The sequence below is a fragment of the Leopardus geoffroyi genome, chromosome D2, assembly GCF_018350155.1.
Source record: "Leopardus geoffroyi isolate Oge1 chromosome D2, O.geoffroyi_Oge1_pat1.0, whole genome shotgun sequence".
Classification (NCBI taxonomy): Eukaryota; Metazoa; Chordata; class Mammalia; order Carnivora; family Felidae; genus Leopardus; species Leopardus geoffroyi.
Genome location: NC_059334.1, coordinates 87,755,457 through 87,775,440, shown reverse-complemented (window position 1 = coordinate 87,775,440; position 19,984 = coordinate 87,755,457). Strand labels below are relative to the sequence as shown.

At 57.7% G+C, this 19,984-nt stretch overlaps 1 protein-coding gene and 1 pseudogene across 5 annotated transcripts in view; one reads left to right on the top strand and one right to left on the bottom strand.

The window, feature by feature from the left end:
• CFAP46 (cilia and flagella associated protein 46) overlaps window positions 1-19,984 on the top strand; it is a 97,765-nt gene that overhangs the window by 44,751 nt on the left and 33,030 nt on the right. For all 5 annotated transcript variants that reach the window (XM_045439327.1, XM_045439330.1, XM_045439329.1 and 2 more), the window contains 13 exons: window positions 1,286-1,370; window positions 3,535-3,673; window positions 4,261-4,444; window positions 7,953-8,112; window positions 8,386-8,591; window positions 9,674-9,868; window positions 10,513-10,662; window positions 13,527-13,675; window positions 14,464-14,562; window positions 15,489-15,621; window positions 16,366-16,512; window positions 18,401-18,601; window positions 18,689-18,795. In XM_045439327.1, the coding sequence (XP_045295283.1) occupies window positions 1,286-1,370; window positions 3,535-3,673; window positions 4,261-4,444; window positions 7,953-8,112; window positions 8,386-8,591; window positions 9,674-9,868; window positions 10,513-10,662; window positions 13,527-13,675; window positions 14,464-14,562; window positions 15,489-15,621; window positions 16,366-16,512; window positions 18,401-18,601; window positions 18,689-18,795 (1,955 nt within the window). The remainder of the gene's footprint in view (window positions 1-1,285; window positions 1,371-3,534; window positions 3,674-4,260; window positions 4,445-7,952; window positions 8,113-8,385; window positions 8,592-9,673; window positions 9,869-10,512; window positions 10,663-13,526; window positions 13,676-14,463; window positions 14,563-15,488; window positions 15,622-16,365; window positions 16,513-18,400; window positions 18,602-18,688; window positions 18,796-19,984) is intronic.
• On the bottom strand, window positions 11,563-12,096 carry LOC123577255 (annotated as a pseudogene).

Below are 19,984 nucleotides of genomic sequence, written 5' to 3'. Positions count from 1 at the left end.
TCACTGTTGAGCCCAACGTCAGCTATGGGTTGTTCACAAATACCTTTTATATGTTGACCAATTTTCCTGTTATTCCTAGTTTTCTGAGATTTTATGATGAAAAGTTGTCGGATTTTGTCAGATACCTTTTCTCCATCGGTTGAGATTATTGTGTGGTTTTTCTCCTTCATTCTGTTAATGTGCTGGATTAATTACACTGATCGGTCTTACGTGGAACCACCCTTGTATTCCTGGGAATACACGTGGTCACGGTGAATCATATTTTCACTACGCTGTTGGATTTGATTGGTTCAATTTTGTTGAGCATTTTTGCATCTATAGTCATAGAGTATTGTCTTGGTCTGTAATTTTCTTGTGATGTCTCTGTCTGGACTTGCTATCAAAGTAACGTTGGTGTCAGAATCGCGTCAGAATCGGCCCGGAAGCATTTCCTCCTCTTTGGTTTTTGGAAGTTGAGGAGGGTTACTGCCAATTGTTCACATGCTTGGTAGAACCCATCCATGAGCCTTGCGTCCAGGACTTGTCTTTATTGGGAGATTTCTGATTACTGATTCAGTCTCTACTTGTTTAAGTTTATTGACGTTTTCCATTTCTTATTGAGTTAGCTTGGGCAACTATGTGTTTTAAAGTATTTTTCCATTTCTTCTAGATCTAATTTGTCGGTATGCGCTAGGCCACAGCCTTCTCTTAGAATCCTTTTTATCTCTCCGAGGTCATAATAGTCCTACTTTCACATCTGATTTTATTTTATTTTTTATTTAAAAAAATGTTTTAACATTTATTCTTGAGAGAGACAGAGAGAGAACGCGTGCACGTGCGCATGAGTCGGGGAGGGGCAAAGAGAGAGGGAGACGCAGAATCCGAAGCAGGCTCCAGGCTCCGAGCTGTCGGCACAGAGTCAGGCGTGGGGCTCAAACCCGTGAACCGTGAGATCATGACCTGAGCTGAAGTCGGACGCTTAACCGACTGAGCCACCCAGGCGCCCCTAGAAGTCTTTTCTAATGTGCTTTTGGTCCCAGTGATTTCAAGCTCTGACACCGATTTGGATGTGTTGCGTCATTAAAAAGGGTGCAGGCTGTGTGAGGCAGTCCCCTGTGCACGTTCTCGTGTGCACTGGGGGGCCTTTCCTTAGGGGTGAGATGTGACTTCAGTGTTTGTGGCTTAGTAGTTCAGGAACTTGGCTTCCGTTTCTGTATTCAGACACTGAGGCAAATGAAAATCAAAGTGGTGAAAGAATAAATTGCACCTTTGCGATATCTGCACGGTTTCTTTGTTTTCACCTTAGGGAAAAGGAGAAACACTGCTTCTGCACCAGTGGCCTACAGCGGACTTCCAAAGCGGAGGGACTCCCGAAGGGCATTTTCTCCCAGGTTTGTAGGCGCGAGACGCGGCCGCGGCACAGAGAAAGGGAGGTGCCGCGCGCCGTTATCCCTTGCACTGACGCACAGACCGCTTCATCACGACCGTAACGGCTCCTGGGTGACGGGCACAGAGTGCCGTTGGTGAACAACTTCCTGGAACCTGCACTTTGCGCGCAGGGAAACCGAAGCCCGGAAGGCCGCCTCGTCCGGCCCCTGGGTTCAGGGCAGGGCTCTGGGCGGGTGGCGGCCGCCGGGAGGCCCAGCCTCTGGGTCACTCTGGCAGATGAGTCGTGTTCTTGTACTTCCAGAGCCAACGTAGAGACGGACTCCTGCAAAACAAAAGCAAAACACAAACTGAACTTAGAACAGTAAGACCGTATTTAAGAATTCATGTTTAAAGAAAGAAAATGATGATTAACCGCTAAAACATCATCATTCCTGTTACTGTAAGGTCTCAGTGTGTACTGGGGGCGTAAATGCTGTGGGCTGGGGCAGCGGGCCCCCTCCCCGAGTACCGCGGGTCTGTTGGGAGATAAAGTTGATTTAAGATAACGAGCAAACAGTAGGACCGCGTGTGATTGAAGAGTGAGTTGAGCGCCACACTCCAGACGGCAGCCCGGGCCGCGGATCGAGGCTCCGTATGGCTGGGGGGGGGGGGGGGGGTGCAGGCCCCGCCCACGCTGAACTCCACGCACCGAAATGATCAAATAGGTCAGTGTAGTAGTAGCGAAAAAGGCAGATTGTAGGGGGAAGATCGGAAAGTACGATTGAGCCAAGCAGGTGTTTCGTGGGAAGATTACTTCTTGAACTTTGAAGTGAGTCAGTGAGTAACTTCTGTGATACGCAGTCGTGTTGGTCAGGACGGGCTGTGCTGCAGGAACAGACTCACCGGAGCGCCCAGAGGCTTGCCTCCGCACAGCACTTTCCTCCCTGGTGGCGACCCCACCCCGAGGCCCCGCCCGGAAGGACCTGTGGGGAAGGGGTGGAGCAGGAGGGGGCCCGGCGCACAGGCCCCCGACGACAGCTGCAGTACCTGAGGGGAGGGACTGGACCGGAAAAGCGGTGGACGGTCCAGAGCCGTGACGGTGACGGTGACCGTGAGGGCAGACCAGGGAGGATGTTGCTCCTTGGCACAGATCAAAGAAATGCAGAGCCAAGGGCAGGACCTGAGCCAGTCGGGACTCAAATGGCAGACCCCGGCGGTCCTCGCCGCCCCACCGTGAGGCCCCCGAGTTGATCGGGGTTGACCGGCTGACCCAGTCACGTGCCTGAACCTGCCTGCTCCTGGGTGTGGACGCAGGGACACCTGTGTCCTGAGATCCCAGCACTGGCGGTGCAGAGGCCACGCAGGTCCCGGGCAGTGTGTGCTGTGCTGGCCGTGTGGCCGTGTGCGTGGCCGGGTCCTCGGGCCTGCTCTCCCGGCTGCTCTGACATCCAAACAGGACAAGAAGGCTACACGGTCACCCATGTAAGCTATTGCCGCTGGGGGCCCCGTACCCGCCACGGGGCCTCTGCTTACACGGGACAGGGGGGCGCTGAAGCTGGGCGGCGCAGTGGCACGTTTGGTGGCAAGTCAACAGGAAGGCGTGGTCTCCGTCCATCAGCCCGATGCCGCCACCTGCCGGGCCTGGCCAGCAGCCACGCCCGGCAGTGCGGGTCAGGGCTTTCCAGAAAGGATTCTTCTTCCCTCACGAGGTAGAAAAGTACCGGGAGTCCGAAACAGAGACAGGGCTCGGGAAACGAAAAGTCTGAGCCGGCTCAGGTGTGGAGGGTGTGGAGGCCCGGCCGGGGAGGGGGCGGGGGCGCTCAGGAGGCACCCCTCGAAGGTGAGCCACGCGGAGGCAGGAAGAGCAGTGGGGCAGCCTGGGGGACAGTGAGCCCCTCACGAGCCTCTTCGGCGCGGCTGGTCCTAAAGGACTGCTGTCGTGCGGCCCTGCCCCCCCCCCCTTCCCCCGCGACCGGACAGCTGTCGCGTTGGCCCGGGGGTCGTTGTCGGGCCCGTGGGGTCGCCGATGCGTGTGACAAACCGGGCGCACGCCGCCCTCAGGGACGTCCGCGGCTTCCGGGCTCTCACGTGGTGCCGGGAGCCCTCCCTGTGGCGCCCCGAGGCCCGCAGGTCGGGGCAGCCTGGAGCTGCCCCTTCTCGGAGCCCCGAGCACCTCTCCCGCCGCAGGTGCCGAGGACGACCTGACGCTGCGCGCCGCGCTCTACGGCCTCCTCTTCCACTGCCACGCGGACCGAGGCGACTGGGAGGGCGGCCTCAAGGTGCTGGACGAGGCTGTGCAGGTGCTGCCGAGGACAGCGCACCGCCTGTGAGCGCCCCCCCCTCCTGGGCACCCCGCCGGGGCCCCCCCACCTGCGTCGGCCCCCCTGCCCCACCCTCCCATCTCCACTGGCGACTCCGTTTCCCCTCTGGGAATTCAACACAAGAAGGGAGGGGACTTAAAACACACAAGTCATGGGGCGCCTGGGTGGCGCAGTCGGTTAAGCATCCGACTTCAGCCAGGTCACGATCTCGCGGTCCGTGAGTTCGAGCCCCGCGTCGGGCTCTGGGCTGATGGCTCGGAGCCTGGAGCCTGTTTCCGATTCTGTGTCTCCCTCTCTCTCTGCCCCTCCCCCGTTCATGCTCTGTCTCTCTCTGTCCCAAAAATAAATAAACGTTGAAAAAGAAAATTTAAAAAAAAAAAACAAAAAAACAAAAAAACAAAAAAAACCCACACAAGTCATGACAAAGGAAAACACGACACAAAAACCCCCAAGTAACTCAGGTCCCGTTTTGTTTTGTCTTTGTACGTAGGAAAATGGACAGACATTTCTTAGTTTTGGGTGCCTTCTATATATTTAATTGTTTACCGTTCAGTTCAAGCATTAATTTCTCTCTTTGGCTTTTTTTTTTAAGCCTGATTTTCAAACACATGGTCATCGTGAAGGCCAAACTTGGCCAGAATTTTACGATGGAAATACAGAAATTCAAAGATGAAAGTGAAGATTACTTGGCACACATGTGGCACCGTCTGGCCTTGAACTCCAGGAGTGTGCAGGGCGAGCTGACCTGCTATCACAACGCCATCCAAGCCTTACAGGTCTGCCTGGGTGCTCGTGACGTCAGCCTCTCAGTTGTGGACGCGGGCCCGAGGAGGGAGGCCTGGGGAACCCCTGGCCCAGCGGAGGCGTGGGGCGCAGCCACAGGGAGGGGACGCGCCCTTCTGACGAGCGCAGGGGAGCGGGCAGACAGACCCCTGTCTCCCGTGGCACCTTCCAGCGTGGAGGGAGAGGCCCTGCGTGGGTGCGGGGCCCGCACTGCTGCCCCGGGGGACGGTTGTGGGGGAGGCGGTGAGGCCCGCAAAGAGGGGTGCCCGAGGCCGGACCGGGCACAGAGGAGCAGGCTGTGTCGTCTTCTGCGGTTCGGGGGTCTCGGGCTCTCTCCCCACGACGAGAATCACGGGAGACATTCGTCCCCATGCACCTGGAGTGAAGCAGGGCAGGTCTGGGGAGGGGACGGTGCCTCCACGTGGCCCCACGGCAGGTGGGGGCTCTGCTGGGGGACAAAGCCGCCCCTCAGTCACGGCCCTGAGCTTGTCCTGAGGACGCCACCAGCGCCAGGTAACTGACGGGGCTTTTCTGTTACTCGGAGTGTCTCCCACGGAGCAAATCCTGCCGTGAGGTTTGTCGACGGAGCCAGGGGTGGTGTGTCCCTCGGGAAGGAGTTAACTGGGGACTGGTCAGGACGCTGCTCTGGGTCCAAACACAGGCTCTGTGTGGTCAGCGCTGAGCGGCCAGTGAAGAGGCTCCCGGGACCTAGGTCCCCACCGGGTTCAAAGGGACCAGGCAGTGTGGACCCCACCCTCCAGGGAAAGGCTTCCCCGGCACCAGGCTCCTTGCAGAGGCTGTCTGTCCCCACCGACCCCAAGTCCCCTCGTTCCTCGTTTCTGGTTTCTTGGGGTGCAAGGTGTATCTTCCTGAACTCACAGGGTCACGTTGCCATCACTGCCATCGGTTTGAGGACGCTTCACCACCACCCAGAAAACCTGGCCCGTTAGCGCCCATCCCCTCACCCGCCGCCGGCCAGCGGTCCGCTTTCTGTCTGTGTGGGTTTGTCTGTTTTGCACGTGTCGCACAAGATGTGTCCTTTGTGCCTGGCGTCTTTCATCTGGCGTAACGCGTCCAGGCTGTCTTGGGTTATGGCTGTGTCCGAGCTTCACCCATTGCTCTGGCTGCTAAGGCTCCACCGTGGGCAGACGTCGTCAGGTAACGTTTTGTTGATGGGTGTGTGTGTCGTTTCCATGTTTAGCTCTCGCCAATGGCGCCGCACGGACGCCCCGTTCGTGTCTCCCGGGCACAGACCTAGCAGTGTATGCAAGGTGCCCGGGGAGCTCTGCTGACCTTCCGAGGGGCGGTCACGGCTCCCCAGAGCTCTTTCCCACCAGCAGCGGCGAGGGCCCCAGTGTGGCCGCACCCTGGCCCGCACCGCCCGCTGGCTTTCTGACCTAGTGTCCTGGGGGGGGGACAGTGCTGTCCCATTGTGGTTTGACTTGTGCTTCCCGGGTGACTCACACATGTGTGTATTTTCTTTTTCTTTCTTTTTTTTTTAATGTTTATTTTTCTATTTATTTTTCATGTCTATTTATTTTTGAGAGAGAGAGAACAAGCACGAGCGGGAGAGGGGCAGGGAGAGAGGGAGACAGAGGATCCAAAGCAGGCTCTGGGCTCTGTGCTGATAGCAGAGACCCTGATGCGGGGCTTTAACTCGCAAACTGTGAGATAGTGACCTGAGCCGAAGTCAGATGTTTAGCCAGCTGAGCCCCCCAGGGGCCCCCCTTTTTTAATGTTTATTTAGTTTTTAGAGAGAGAGAAAGCAATGTATTTTCATGCACGTATTGGCCATTTGTCTATCTTTTTAGCTTGAAAAAAATTTTTTTAATGTTTATTTACCTTTTGAGAGAGAGAGAGACAGAGACAGAGACAGAGGTGTGAGTGGGGGAGGGGCAGAGAGAGGGAGACACAGAATCCGAAGCAGCTCCAGGCTCCGAGCTGTCAGCACAGTGGCTCTCAAACCCATGAACCGTGAGATCATGACCTGCGCTGAAAAGTAGGACGCTTAACCGACAGGTGCCCCCTGTCTATCTTTTTCAGAGAAACGTCTATTGAGATTCTTTGTCCGTGTTTTAATTTAGTTGTTTGTCTTTTTATTGTTGACTTGTAGGACTTCCTCATGTGTCCTGGGCACAACCTCTGATGAGACAGGAGATTCGTATACGTGTGTTGTCTTTTCAAGCGCTTTTCACTTTGTTGGTGATGCGTTTATAGCACAAACGTTTGTAGTTTTGATGAAGTGCACTGTTTCTTTTGTTGCTTGTGTTTATGGACTGTGTCCCCGGAGCCATCTTGTAGTCCAAGGTCACGAAGATCCACTCCTGTATTTGTTGTAACGGCGTCATTGTTTCAGCTCTTACATTCAAGTCTTTGATCCATTTTGAGTTACACTTTGTGACTGGTGTGAGCATGAGGGCGCCCCGTTTTCCCAACACCATTCGTTGAGAAGATAGTGTCCGTCATAAATCCCACCCAGGCTCTGGCACCCCCCAGCTCCCTTGCAAAGCTCTTGCCAAGCCCCCAAGACCGCCGTGGGCACCCTGAGGCCCCCCCCTCCTCCCCGACCTGCCCCTGCCCTGTCTGGCTTCCTTCTCTGGGCTCCCAGGTCCCCCCGCCTCCCAGCCCAGCCACCCCCCCCCCCACCGCCAACCACTTAATGGGGAGAGGGCAGGACTCAGGGCTCCGATCCCTCCATCCACGACTCCCCTCCCACCCCCGCCAGTGATCTCAACCAGAGCCAAGCCCCACCTCTACCCTGAGTCTCCTCACAACCTCGTGTCTGGCCTGGACCCCCCTCCAACCTCACCTCCCGTGACCTGCCGCCCGTCCCCCTCTGTCTTCTTGCGTGCCAGCCCGACACCCAGAATCAAACGCCTGCTCCTCAGCACCACCCTCCTCTGTCCTGCCTTCCCCAGCCCGCGGATGGTGGCCCCCCCCGGCCTGGGTGTCAGGCGAGGGCTGTGGGGTTGGGGCGAGCGTGTGGGGCCCTGCAGGTGGACCCGACATCAGTTGGGCTGTCTCTGCTCCGGGAGGGGTGGGAAGCGGCAGCCCTGTCCCTCGTGCGGTGAGTTTCGACTCACTTTGTGTGGGGTTCTGGGGCTGCATGCTGGACGGAACAGCCTTCTTCCCCGACCCCGGAGCCCTGGGTAACCACAGACCCGTCCAGAGAAAGCCTCGCATACACATTTGAATGAGTGCCCTGGGAGGCACAAAGCTGAGCACGGACTGAAGGCAGGCAGACTCGGGAGGGCCGGCCGGCGCCCGCAGCGGGGTGGGAAGAGGGCCGGGAGACTGCCGGCTTTGGTCTCGTGACAAGACCATCAGCAACGGAAAGGTTGTGCACGAGTGTGGACGGCACTGGGTCCCATCAGAGGGCCCCGCGCCGCGAAGGTGGGTTGAGAGCCCTCCGCCCGCTTGCAGCGACGCGCTCAGTCCCAGCGTTTGGGACGCTGAGGAGTGAACACATACCCCTTCTGACCTTTTTGTTCAATCCCAAAGAAGCCAGAGAGTGACTGGCAAAAAGTAGAATACATCCTGGAATTCAGCGAGTGGCTGTATGACAAACAGTTTCCCATGGAGGACGTAACTTTCCACCTGACGTGGGCGATTCACATCCTGCTGGCGATGATACCTGCCAGGGACGCCCCTGAGCTGGCAGGTGAGGGTGGGCTCTGGTTCGCGGTCAGCTGCTCAGCGCGTGGGGCCGCGCCCTCCCCGTGGCACCGGGGTGCTTGGGTGGGGGGCTCCCTCCTGCCTGGGACGGGCGTGTCCTCACGGCCCCCACCGGGACCTGCAGCCCCCAGCGGGCAGCCCTGTGGTCCGCTGGCTGGGGGAGGAGCCCTGGACGCCCGTGCCCCCAGGTGCCCTTCAGAAGGGCCCACGACATCCGAGCGTGGACATGCTCATGGCCGTGGGCACCCCTGTCTTGCAGAGGAACAGCTGCCCACTCAGACAGCCCCTGCAAGTCCAGTGTCCGAGGCTGCGGGGACAGTCTCCTTGGAGAAGCTTTGGAACGTGAGGCAGCTGGAGGCGCTGGCCCGCGCCTACACCCTGCTGGCCCTGATGGTGTCCCCGAGCGCGGCCAGCTACCAGGACTACTGCCTCATGGCCTACACGTTCCTCAAGCGCATCTGGCAGGTGAGGCACGAGGCTGCTCCCTTCTGGGTCCCCAGCTCTTGACGGGAGTCCGAGCCTCTCCCTGTAGCCCGTGGGCCTCACCTGCTCGAGAAACCCCTCAAGGAAGGCCCGCTCCAGTGGCCGAGGCCACTCGTCTCCGAAACCCACCCAGCACCCTTGTCTGTCCGCCCAGAAGTTCCCCGGCGGGGGTGCCCACAGCCCGTGCGAATGGAGCGGCCGGCTGGCCCATGTTTGCATCTCCCTGCCCCTCGGTGGCCCAGGCACAGCAATCCTGAGCTGCCCTGCCGCTGGGCTTCCAGAACCTTCTGTGCACGGCCTGTCCCTACCCTCTCTTTGCAGGGCCCCCCACCCGGGGCAGCTCTTGGAGCCTCTGGTTCTTGAGGACCTCCTGCGGGCAGTACCCGCCCCCCTCAGAAATGTGCTGGGAACCTTGGCTGCGGGAAGGACGGGCGGGACTGGGAAAGCAGTCTTCAAGATGCCCCAGCCCACTGTCCCACCACCCATCACACAAGGATTCTTTATGCTTCTTTTAGGAGAACTGTTAAGTTATGTGTGTTCTATTTTTTTTTATTTTTTTAATGTTTTTTTTATTTATTTTTGGGACAGAGAGAGAGCATGAGCAGGGGAGGGACAGAGAGAGAGGGAGACACAGAATCCGAAGCAGGCTCCAGGCTCTGAGCTGTCAGCACAGAGCCTGACGCGGGCTGGAACCCACAAACCGCGAGATCGTGACCCGAGCTAAAGTCAGACGCTTAACCGACTGAGCCACCCAGGCTCCCCAAAGTTATGTGTGTTCTTAATTAGAGACATGAACTCACTTCATAGAGCTGACAAGCCCTCCTTGGAGGTCAGCCCCGTGTCCCCACCGCGCCCGCATCCTGGAGGCCAAATGTCCCACTCACCAAGGGATGCTGCGGTAACCCGTGCACAGGGCGGGCTCACCGACGTGGCCCTGGCACACGAGTGGTGTGAGGTCGCCACTCGGAGCGTTAGGACCACTGGCCGCCCTCAGATCTGAGCGTGTGCGGGGGCGTGTTCACGGCTGTTCCTCATGTTGCAAACCTGGATTTCATTTTTCACAGGTTTCTTTGTTAACGGCAGGAAGATCAATTTCAGAAAGCAGAATTGTAGCAGCAACGGCTAGTTCACATTTGCTACTGCCTAAAAAGGAGAAGGAGAAGAGGAAGGAGAAGAAGGAGAAGGAGCCAGGGAAGGAGAAGGAAAAGAAGGAGAAGGAGAAGGAGAAGGACAGAGAGAAGGGCAAAGACCCCACGCAGGTACCCTGACAGTGGGGCTCCAGGCCACAGACTGGGGCCACGCAAGAGGGCCTGGACCCACACCCGGGCTGCCGGGCCGTCGGGAGGATGCCCCAGGGTGTGTGCGCCCCCGCCCCCCGGCAGAGGGTGTGCGGGTGGGAGGGCAGCTCTCTGGAGGAGTGGAAAGACAGCTTCCTCGTCACGTGGGGCCCCCACCTCGTCTGCGTGGCAGTCCTGTCCGACTGCCCTCCGGAGCGGGCGCTCCCCCTGGACTCCGGCCCCACGTCCTCCGTGCTCTCCTTTGCGCGGCGCTGGCCGGGCCTGGATGTGCCGGTGGCGGGGTCACCGCGAGCCGGGGTGCCTCCGGGTAGACTCTGTTGGGCGAGGGGAGAGAGCACCGTCTTCGTGCTCTCGGGAGTGACGTCAGAGCGGGTTTTGCCTGTGAAACCGAACGTGGCTCTGGAGTGGCTCACAGCCCGGGCGCGGACCCCAGGGAGGACAGACGTGTGCAGGGGTGCTCTCGGGGCGGGGCGGGGCGGGGGTGCGGGTCCGGGCGGCACCCCGCCCCCAAGGGCGCCGGGGATGCGCTGCCTTCTCAAGGCTCACCACCTGTCTGCTCGAGCTCAGCCGGCTTCCAAAGCGAGTGCGCCGTCCCCGCTTTACAGCTTCCAACCGCGGTTCCTGGCAAACGGCTTGAGGACTTACCGGCCAGCACAGAGGAGTGGGCTTCCTACTCCTGCCCCGAGGAAGCGATATCTGTATTTAAACAAGATAAAAGCGACTTTACCGTCAACGCGTCAAGCATCCAGAAGCCGGTGAGTTGACTCAAAGAAGTGGTGTGGGCCGTGGCCACGCGCCCGCCAGCCTGCGTTCCCGAACCGTCTCCCCGAGCTGGAGCCTCCCTGTCGTGAAGTACGCCCAGAAGAGGGGCGGGGACAAGGCCTGGCCTCGCGAGGTGCCGAGGAGACACCTGTGGGTCGCCGCCCAGGCCAAGGCGCGGAGCAGGTCGGGCCCGGGGACCGTCCCCAGGAACGCGTTCCCGACCGCCGCTCTCCCCAGACGACTGCCGGTGTCCGCGGGAAGCACTTCCTTCCTTTCGCCACGCGCCCCCCCCCCCACCCGCCAGGAGCACCCCGAACACGCCAACGCAGCTGCGTGTCGGGGTCTGTGGCCGCCGTGGCCGTGGCGGTCGGCACAGCCCGGGTGGCAGCAGCCTCCGACGTCTCTCCTCTCGGCTGCGTAGCCCAGGCATCCAGAGTCCGTCTGGCCCGGCCCGAGTCAGGGCGTCAGCGGGGCTACCTTCCCTGCGGGGCTCTAGGGGAGGGACTCCCTGCCTCGCCCAGCTCCCGGGGTCCCGGCGTCTCTGGGTCAGGGCCGTGTTCCCCCCTCCCCCCCCCCCCCCCCCCGTCTCTGTCTCCGACCTCAGGGTCCTCTCCTCCGTGTCACGTCCCTCCCTGCTTCCCTCTTACGATGACCCGTGGGGTGACGCCTAGGGCCCATCTGCCTAACCACGAGAATCTCTCCTTCTCAGGACTTTTTTTCTTTTCAGTCTGGTACATGGCAATGCACCATTTCAGTTATTTTGTCCATTAATAACTAATATTTGAGAACATTTATGATATTAATGGAGCTTAATCTAAGGGAAGTTCAACTTGTTTACATTTCAGTGTTGGGTATTAATTAAGAGAAATAGTAAAAATAATTACGGTCAAAATTATTACGTCAAAAATATAATAAGTGCTTGGTGTTAAGTCTACATACAATTCAGTTTTTGGCGTCGGGTTCTTTGGCTGCGAGGAAGAACATTCGGTTTACATCATTAAGGGGAATATTCCTCAATGCTGGGATGGGCTCGTGGTATTTCTTCTGCTGTTGACTTTTAGCAGAGTTCTCTGACTGTATGAATGGAGTTGAGTGGAGAGGTACTGATCGTGTCTATTCCAAATAGGAGTACATACGTGATTACTGTCGTGACGAGGAGGTAGGCAGGCAGTGCGACCTCTCTATATTTTTGAGGCCAGTAGGCTAAGCCTAAGGAGTTTAGCCGAGACTTAGGAAGAAAAGCCCATACAAGATAGAGGATGAAGCCAAATTGGGAGCTTAAGAAAAGAACAAAGCCGTAGTTGCCCTGTCTGGCAATGGGGGCAGTGAATTTTCCACCATTTTCCCTGTGGCTTTAGACAACCTTTCTGACCTGGGACGCCAGAGCACAGGGTCAGCCAGAATGTTCCTTTCACCACCAGAGAAGATCCCCCCTACACACACCTTTTATTTTAACTACTCTTGGGGAGCATTTATATAAGATTATTTGTTATTTCTTCCTTAAATTTGGTAGAATTCCCTGGTGAAAACCTTTAGGCCTATTCTATAAGGGAAAGTCATAAATTATGAATATAGTTTATTTCATGGTTATACAGACCTTCAGATTTTCTGTTTCTTCTTACAATTTGATGGGTTGTGTTTTTCTAGGACATTTTCACTTAATATAAAATTTCAGATGTATTGGCATAATGTTGTGCTTAATATCCTTTTACTATCTTTTAGTGACTGTAGGGTCTGTAGGGATTTCTATGTCTTCCCACCCCTCTTTCCTGATCAACCTCACCAGGACTTACCAATTATTAGTCTCTCAAAGAACCACACGTTTTCCAGGCCACCCAAAGACCACTGGGTTTCAATGAAGTTCCTGAAGGGGCTGCTTGACTTCTAGATCACCCTTAACTGTAAGGTGCAGCCCTTTGGGAACCAGCTGGGACATGTAGCTTTCAGTGGGCCCTCAACTCCAGTTTTTTGCCTCCACCCTACAAAAAAAAAAAAAAATCAGAAGCATCATTCAGCCTCCCAGCTTCCTCTTGAATCAGCAGACATGCCCAGGACAAATGGACCCCAATACGTGAGGCTAATTTCTCTGGACACCCATCGTCTTCCAGGTCTCGGCCCAGTGATTTTTCCCAGCATTTCCCAGTTTTCAGTGCTTTTAGTGCATTTTAAAAATAGTTCATCTAACTTCTCTAATTTTATCAAACCTAGTTCATCTTTGTAAGTATTAGTTCTTCTCGATCTATATTCAATTTTAAAGCAGGTATTTGTGTTCCTAAAGAAAGTCTGTTTTTAATGGATCAGTAGTTTTTAGTGGAAGAAATCTAACAAAAACATTAATTTGAGTAAATATGTAAATGGATTGTTTCTTTGTTTTTAAAGTTTATTTATTTTGAGAGAGAGAGCACAAGTGGGGGAGGGACAAAGAGAGGGAGGGAGATGGAGAATTCCAAGCAGGCTCCATACTGTCAGCACAGAGCCCGGTGTGGGGTTCAAATTCATGAACTGTGAGATTGTGAATTGAGCTGAAATCCAGAGTCAGCCGCTCAACCAGCCACCCAGGCACCTCATAAATGGATTGTTTCTTGTGAGGACCTTTAACTGTACTTGGATGTTGAAGATTGTGGGTGATTTCACATGACAAGATAAAAGTTATTAGTGAAAGAGAGGAGGAAAGCACATCATTCATTCATTCATTCATTCGTTCGTTGTTCAACAAACACTGTTGAACACCTGCTGTGTGCTTAGAGCTGTGCTTGGAATGGAGAAGGACAGGGGTTTTTGTCGAAAGACCCTAGAAGCTAGTGGTCTAACCTTCCTCCCTTCTTTGACCTTACATGTTTGTTGTGTGTTTATGTAGACATACAGTTTATATTATCTGGACCACTTGGTCAAAGCCCTGCAGAAGATGTCCCTTTACGAGCTCACCATCCCAGTCCTGCAATTGGGCGTACTAATTGCAGCCTCCGTGGTAGACAGCAAGAGCCTCAAAGATCTCTACCATCTTCGGTCAGTATAGCTGTTTTATTTTCAGGGAAACTGGGGAGCATTTAGGTGGCTAAAATGAAAATTTCCCCAAAGCAATATAAAAGCAAACAGCGTTTTCATATATTAATTCTGTAGTCAACTATTTCTATAAATAATAGTGCCTATGATTTGTAAAACCAAGTCAATCAATATATTTGAACATAAAATAGTAATTTTATTTTACAATTTCTACCTGGTCTTTAAGAGAAGATCATTGTTCTAAGGAAATGCACACTGAAGTGTTAGAATAAAGGGCCACTGTGCCTGTAGCCGACACTCAAATCATCCAGAAAAAAATATAGGGTGTTGGGGGAGGAAGAGAAAACGGTAAAGCAAACGTGGTGAAGTGTTCACACTGAAGGAATCTGGGCGAGGGGCGTATAGTAATTATGGTATTTGTGCCGCAAGCTTGACATCATTTCAAAATACAACCATTTTACGCCAGAATCAACGTGGAGCCTCTCTCCTTGAGGGGGGCGGTGGTCAGAGCCCCAGCCACTGTGCCGGAGTTTTACCTCTGAAGGTGACCCTGAGACCATAAGTAGGTATTGAGTAAAATACATGAATGAGTATTAAAATTTTCTCTGCCTGAAATTTGGTAGAGTCACCTGTGTAATTTTGCTTGGGTTTAAACATTATTGAAAACCTCACTAAATTATACATTTCTTTTTCCGTTTACCAGTTTTTATCAGGTCCCAGTACAGCCGGACTCTGACCTACCCGGTCCTGTGTAACCCCATTAACTCTCCGTATTGCCCCCCTGCCCCTAGACTTGCCCTAGTTTGTTCCGATTTGAAGTTGCAAGAAGCAGCGACTTACCATGAAGAGGTGGTCGGGCAAACATACCTTTGTGACACGGAGCAGGCCAGGTACGGCGCCTCCCCCGGCTGTTAGGTCTCCTGTCGGTGGGACACGCTCCCCTGTCCAGAAGGGACGATTTGGCCAACCTGGGGCTGCTCTTGGCTGAGTCCCCTCCAGCCCCAGGCCCCATCCTTCATCACAGCCAGACGGTGGGCTGTGGGGAGACCCTCGGCCTTGGAGGCTGTGCCTGGGGGGGTGCAGATCTGTGCCTGGGGTCAGTGCCTGGGTGGGGGCTGTGCCTGGGGGGGGTGCAGATCTGTGCGTGGTGTCAGTGCCTGGGGTGGGGGCTGTGCCTGGGGGGGGTGCAGATCTGTGCGTGGTGTCAGTGCCTGGGGTGGGGGCTGTGCCTGGGGGGGTGCAGATCTGTGCCCGGGGTCAGTGCCTGGGGTGGGGGCTGTGCCTGGGGGGGGTGCAGATCTGTGCCCGGGGTCAGTGCCTGGGGTGGGGGCTGTGCCTGGGGGGGGGTGCAGATCTGTGCCTGGGGTCAGTGCCTGGGTAGGGGCTGTGCCTGGGGTGGGGTGCAGATCTGTGCCTGGGGTCAGTGCCTGGGGTGGGGGCTGTGCCGGGGGGGGTGCAGATCTGTGCCTGGGGTCAGTGCCTGGGTGGGGGCTGTGCCTGGGGGGGGTGCAGATCTGTGCCTGGGGTCAGTGCCTGGGGTGGGGGCTGTGCCTGGGGGGGGTGCAGATCTGTGCCCGGGGTCAGTGCCTGGGGTGGGGGCTGTGCCTGGGGGGGGGTGCAGATCTGTGCCTGGGGTCAGTGCCTGGGGTGGGGGCTGTGCCTGGGGGCAGTCATGGGCATTTTCTATCACCTGTAATCTCGATCTTCCTGTAGCTATTTTCATTTGTATTTCTTGACGACCGATGAAGTTGGACATTCTCAGATATTTCTTGGCCATCATATTTCTTTGGCGTATTACTTGCGTTATTTATGTTAGCTGCAGAAAAGAAATCGCCTTGAGAAAGGAGAAAAACAAGGAACTGCTCTCCGAAGAAAGTCTGACGACGGTGCCCGAGCCCATAACCACGGTCCAGAAAGCAGAGACAAAGCCGCTCATAGCGAAGGATAAGGTACCCACTCTGCCCGCAGCACCGTGTTCCTGGCTGGGCAGGGACGGTGCTGAGGCTGCAGCCCGAGCCACTGGCCAGGACCTGCCGTGACTGCGCTGCGCCCAAACCCTCCTGCCAGGTTTCCCGTGTCCCCTCCCTGTGGGTCGCGGACGTCTCCGGGGAAGACGGGGCTACAGACCGCCATGGAGTGCTCCCCCCAGGGGCCTGGGCAGGACTCAGAGAAGACAGGCTGGGGGCGGCATGGAGGGCCCACCAAGAAGGGCAGTGGAGGCCCGGGCAGCTAGAGAGGCGGCCCCAGAAGTCTGACCACCAAGCAGCTCTCCCCTCCACGCAGTGGGCACACTTTGGGCGGTCTTGCCCCCGAAGGGAAGTAACCGTCCAGGCCACCATGCTCGGGACACCGCTCCATACTTGAGACTCCGTTTGTGAGCCCCCAGAGTCAACCGTTTGGGACACTTGGTAGGAACGTGCCAGGAGCCCAGGTGCCTTGCTGAATTCAGGGGCTCGGTGACCCCTCCCGTGCTGGTGCGGGTGCCGCGTGGTACAGGACAGCGGGGCCACGGAGCACGGGGCTCGGGCGGGAGCAGGGGCCACCTGGTGCTGGGCGTGCTGGGCGTGAGGCAGCCGGTCAGAAGACAGAGGCCCCGGGAGACGGCACGCAGTGGAGACAGGGGGCCCGGCCCGGCGAAGCGGGTCCTCCTGGCAGGGAGCCGAGGGGGCACACGTGCCTGCCGTGCCTTGCAGATCTTGAAGATAAACGGAGAGACCGGGACTGGGCTGGAGGGGACGTCCTTTCCCCTTCTGTGGACCCTCAAGGCGGAAGTTCTGCTGGAGGTGGGTCTGTACCAGCCTGCGAGGCTGCTGCTGTCGGAGGCCCACCTGGCCTTCCAGGTGAGAGGCCGCCCTGCCCGCGGGGACATGCGCCCTCTGCTGGGAAGCCAGCCTGCTGCTTGCCATTCTGGAACGCCCATCTTGATTTGTATCCGAGTCTCTGCCCTTTGCCTGACGTTCCTCTGGTTTCCTTGCCTTCTGTACACAGAGTTTGCTAACATCCCTGCTTCCCTTGGCTGCCGTGGGCCTGATTCCACGGCTGCTTTCTCTTGGATGGTAGGGCTCCTAATGGGCCGTTCAGCATTGCATTTCCTGCCGTTGTGTGTGGAGGCTGAGAGCCTGGAGGTTCGGGCTGAGCCCCCCACCCATGAGTTCTGTCCTGTCTCCTCGGGTGTGGGCCCTGCAGGTGTCTGGGGCCTCTCCAGGGCCTCCCTGGAAGCCTGGGGTTTTCTGAGCCCCCTTGGAAAGGCTAGCACTCGGGCCTGGCTGTTCAGACCTTCGCTCGGCTCCTTAGGCCCCACTACTCCGTCCGCTGGGCTTCTTGAACCTGCTCCGTCCTCGAGCACAGATCTTTGGTCCTCCTGGTGTCCCCCATGCGTGGCCCTTCTAGTGCCTGGAGGCCCCAAGCCCGGCCTCCCCTCCCATGCCGGGCCCTTGCTTTTCACCTGGGCTGTGTCCCCATGAGCATGGATGCCCACGTGTGTTCCCCTCCTCGGAGATCGTGGCCCTCCAACGCCTGCGGATGGGTGGTTCTACCTGCGTCCGGCTCTGAGAACTGTGTCCACTGGGGAACCAGGCAAAGCTACAGAGCCAGACAGGTGGTCAGAGACAGAGAAGTCCCCGATAAAGGCACAAAACTTCAAGGCGTGGGAGGTTCAGGCAGTGGGGACAGGCGTGCGGGTCTCGGCCAGCAGGAGAGCTGTGTGCAGGCCTGGTGGCCAGATAGGCGCGTGCGGTCCAGACTCCAGGGCCAGGAGGGGTGCGAGGGGTGGGGCCCGAGAGGCCACAGCACCCTGCTGGCCACGGCCTCTTCTGAGAGCCCCTGGGGCAGAGTCAGTCCCCAGGGCGTGGCTGGGCCACCTTTGCCGCCTCCAGATGCCACCCCGCTCCTCCTGAACCTGACACGGGTCCCACGTGCCCACGGGTCTTTCCCTCCCGGCCATCCACTGCCCTGAGCCACCCACCCCATGGCCGCGCCTCTGTGGGGCCATAGCAGTCACAGCCTGGTGACATGTCCATGGGGTGTCTGCAGGTACGGGCCTCGCTTCCGTCCACGGCAACCCGCCATCAGCCTCTTTGCCGTGCTCCACCGGCCAGCCCCACCCCCCACACGTCCGCCTCCCGTAGGCACCTCGTCGCCCTCCCCGCCTCCAGCCTGTATTTGCCGTCCAGAGCCCCGGCTCTTGGGACAGCAGGCCCCAGGCCCACCGGGCCCTCAGTCTCTTTGGGCTACGTGCCAGCTGCCCTGTCCGGGGCCACCTCGGACTGCCGCTGTTCCGGCCTGCGTCCTCCTGCCGGCTGTGGGTCAGAGGCCAACAGCACCCCCGCCCCACACCCAGGCCACCTGCGACCATGCGCAGTGGGTGGGGGATGAGACAGCCCTGACCAACTAGGGTGCAAAATCTGCTCACCTGCCGGCCCTTGGCCAGCATCTGGACGGGGGCTCCTGGGCAGCGGGGGGGGAGGGGGGGACACTGGAACCTGCCGCTAAGGGGAGGGGGCTTCCCAGGGCCCTTGGCACTGTTGGAACCCTGGAAGTGGTCTTAGCACAGGTACAGGCCTCAAGGCCCCCACCCCTGTGCCCTGAGGGCAAATACGGGGCCTCCTTCAGAGGGCAGGGAGCAGCCCAGTGGACACGGTGCGGGAAGGCCTGCCGCCCGGAGCTGCTCTCTCTGTCTCTGTCTCCCTCCCCCTCCCGACCCCCCTCCTGTCTTTCTACGTCTTTCAGGAGCTTGATGATCCTTGTGCCCAAGCAAGATGCCTGCACCTTCTAGCGCAGTTGGCGAACAAGGAAAGAAACTACGGACAGGCCAAGCAGTTGGTGCAGTGGGCGCAGCGCCTGGGGGGCAGCGAGGAGTTCTGGTACAGCTCAACCCTGACCCTGGCGGACACGCTCCTGTCCATGGAGGGCAAAGGCAGAGAAGTGGCGGTGAGGGGGCCGGGTGCGCTCGAGAGGGGCCCGTGGCTGGTCCCGGTGGCCGAGGGCCACGCGCCGACGCCACGTTGCCATCCCCAGGTCTGCCAGTTGTTTCAGAGACTGATAGACACCTTCAAGCTTCTGCAAAAAGAAAGACCGAACCGAGTGCCCGTCTTGGAGTTTATGGCCACAGACCTAGAGGCCAGGTAGTCCTTTGTAAGAAAAGCTTAATTCGCATGACGGTCGTGGCTCACTTTGTCCTTTATGCGGCATTGCAAACCTATCGCGTGCAGGGAGTCACGCGGAGAGCCCTCCGCCCACAACCCCCTACCCAGCCGACCTGCTCTGGAGCAGAGCCTTCCCTGGGACCCCCTGCTGCCCCTGGGGGAGGGAGGCCTGGGGACATCTCGGGAGCCTGACCTTCGGCCTTCGGGCTCCTGGGGGCAGTGTCTCTTTCTTTCCAAAGTGCCTTTTTCTTGGGACGGAGTGCAGGTGGCTTGGTTTGTTCCTAAATTCTCAGGGGACGCACGCTTCTGAGCAGACGCCTCTTATGCTGAGGGGCGGGCCCAGCCCCGGTTGGGGGCTGGCTGCGGGGTCTTCTCCACCCTTCACCCTCCGTCAGTGTGGAACTGCGTCTGGGAGCAGACACCTCCCTGGGGTCTGTCCTGCTCCGTGTTCGCCCCTGTTCTGGCCGGTGGTTCTGCGCCTCCCGCCCAGGGGGCAGATGGCAGGTGCCCTGGGGACAGAGCCTCCAAGAGCAGCTCTGGGTCTCCTGTGCTTACTGGTCTTGCAGACTTTCAGCTTGTTTTTGAGCCATCTTTCTGGTAACTTCTATCCTTCTAGAAAATCGTTGCCTCTGGTTGTGTTAGTAGACGTGTTTCTGGGCTCTTCCCCTGTGACTTCACGGAGCGTTTCTCGTAGGTCCCGCTCCTCCTCGGTGCCCTCACTCTTTTCCCAGATCAGACTCCACACCAACGGCTAACTGACCTCAACAAAGAAGCAGCTCTGGCTTTCTTGACCAGAGCAGCCGGGACTTTGTCGTATTTTGGTTTTCTTGATTTTCTGCTTTGTCTTTGTTCAGTTCTTGGCTGTGTATTTGAGAGGCGCTGTCCTGTTCCGTTTTCACTGGTCCCGTGGGTCACCCAGCCTGTCCCCCCTCCCCCGGCAGGCGCCCCTGACGTCCCCTGGCAGCGGCCCGCAGGTCTGATGTGCGAAGACCGCCCCGTCCGTGTGGGTTTCTGCCCCTGAGTCAGAGGAGAGCGGTTTTGAATTTCCAGAAGCATGTGATGGCGGGGTGCGGGCTGCTACCTTCCGACTTTATCGCGTTGTGACGGAGGCGTGTGTGTGGCCCGTGCGGTCTCTGCTCTTCCGGAAGCGCTCCTCAGGTGTTTCCTC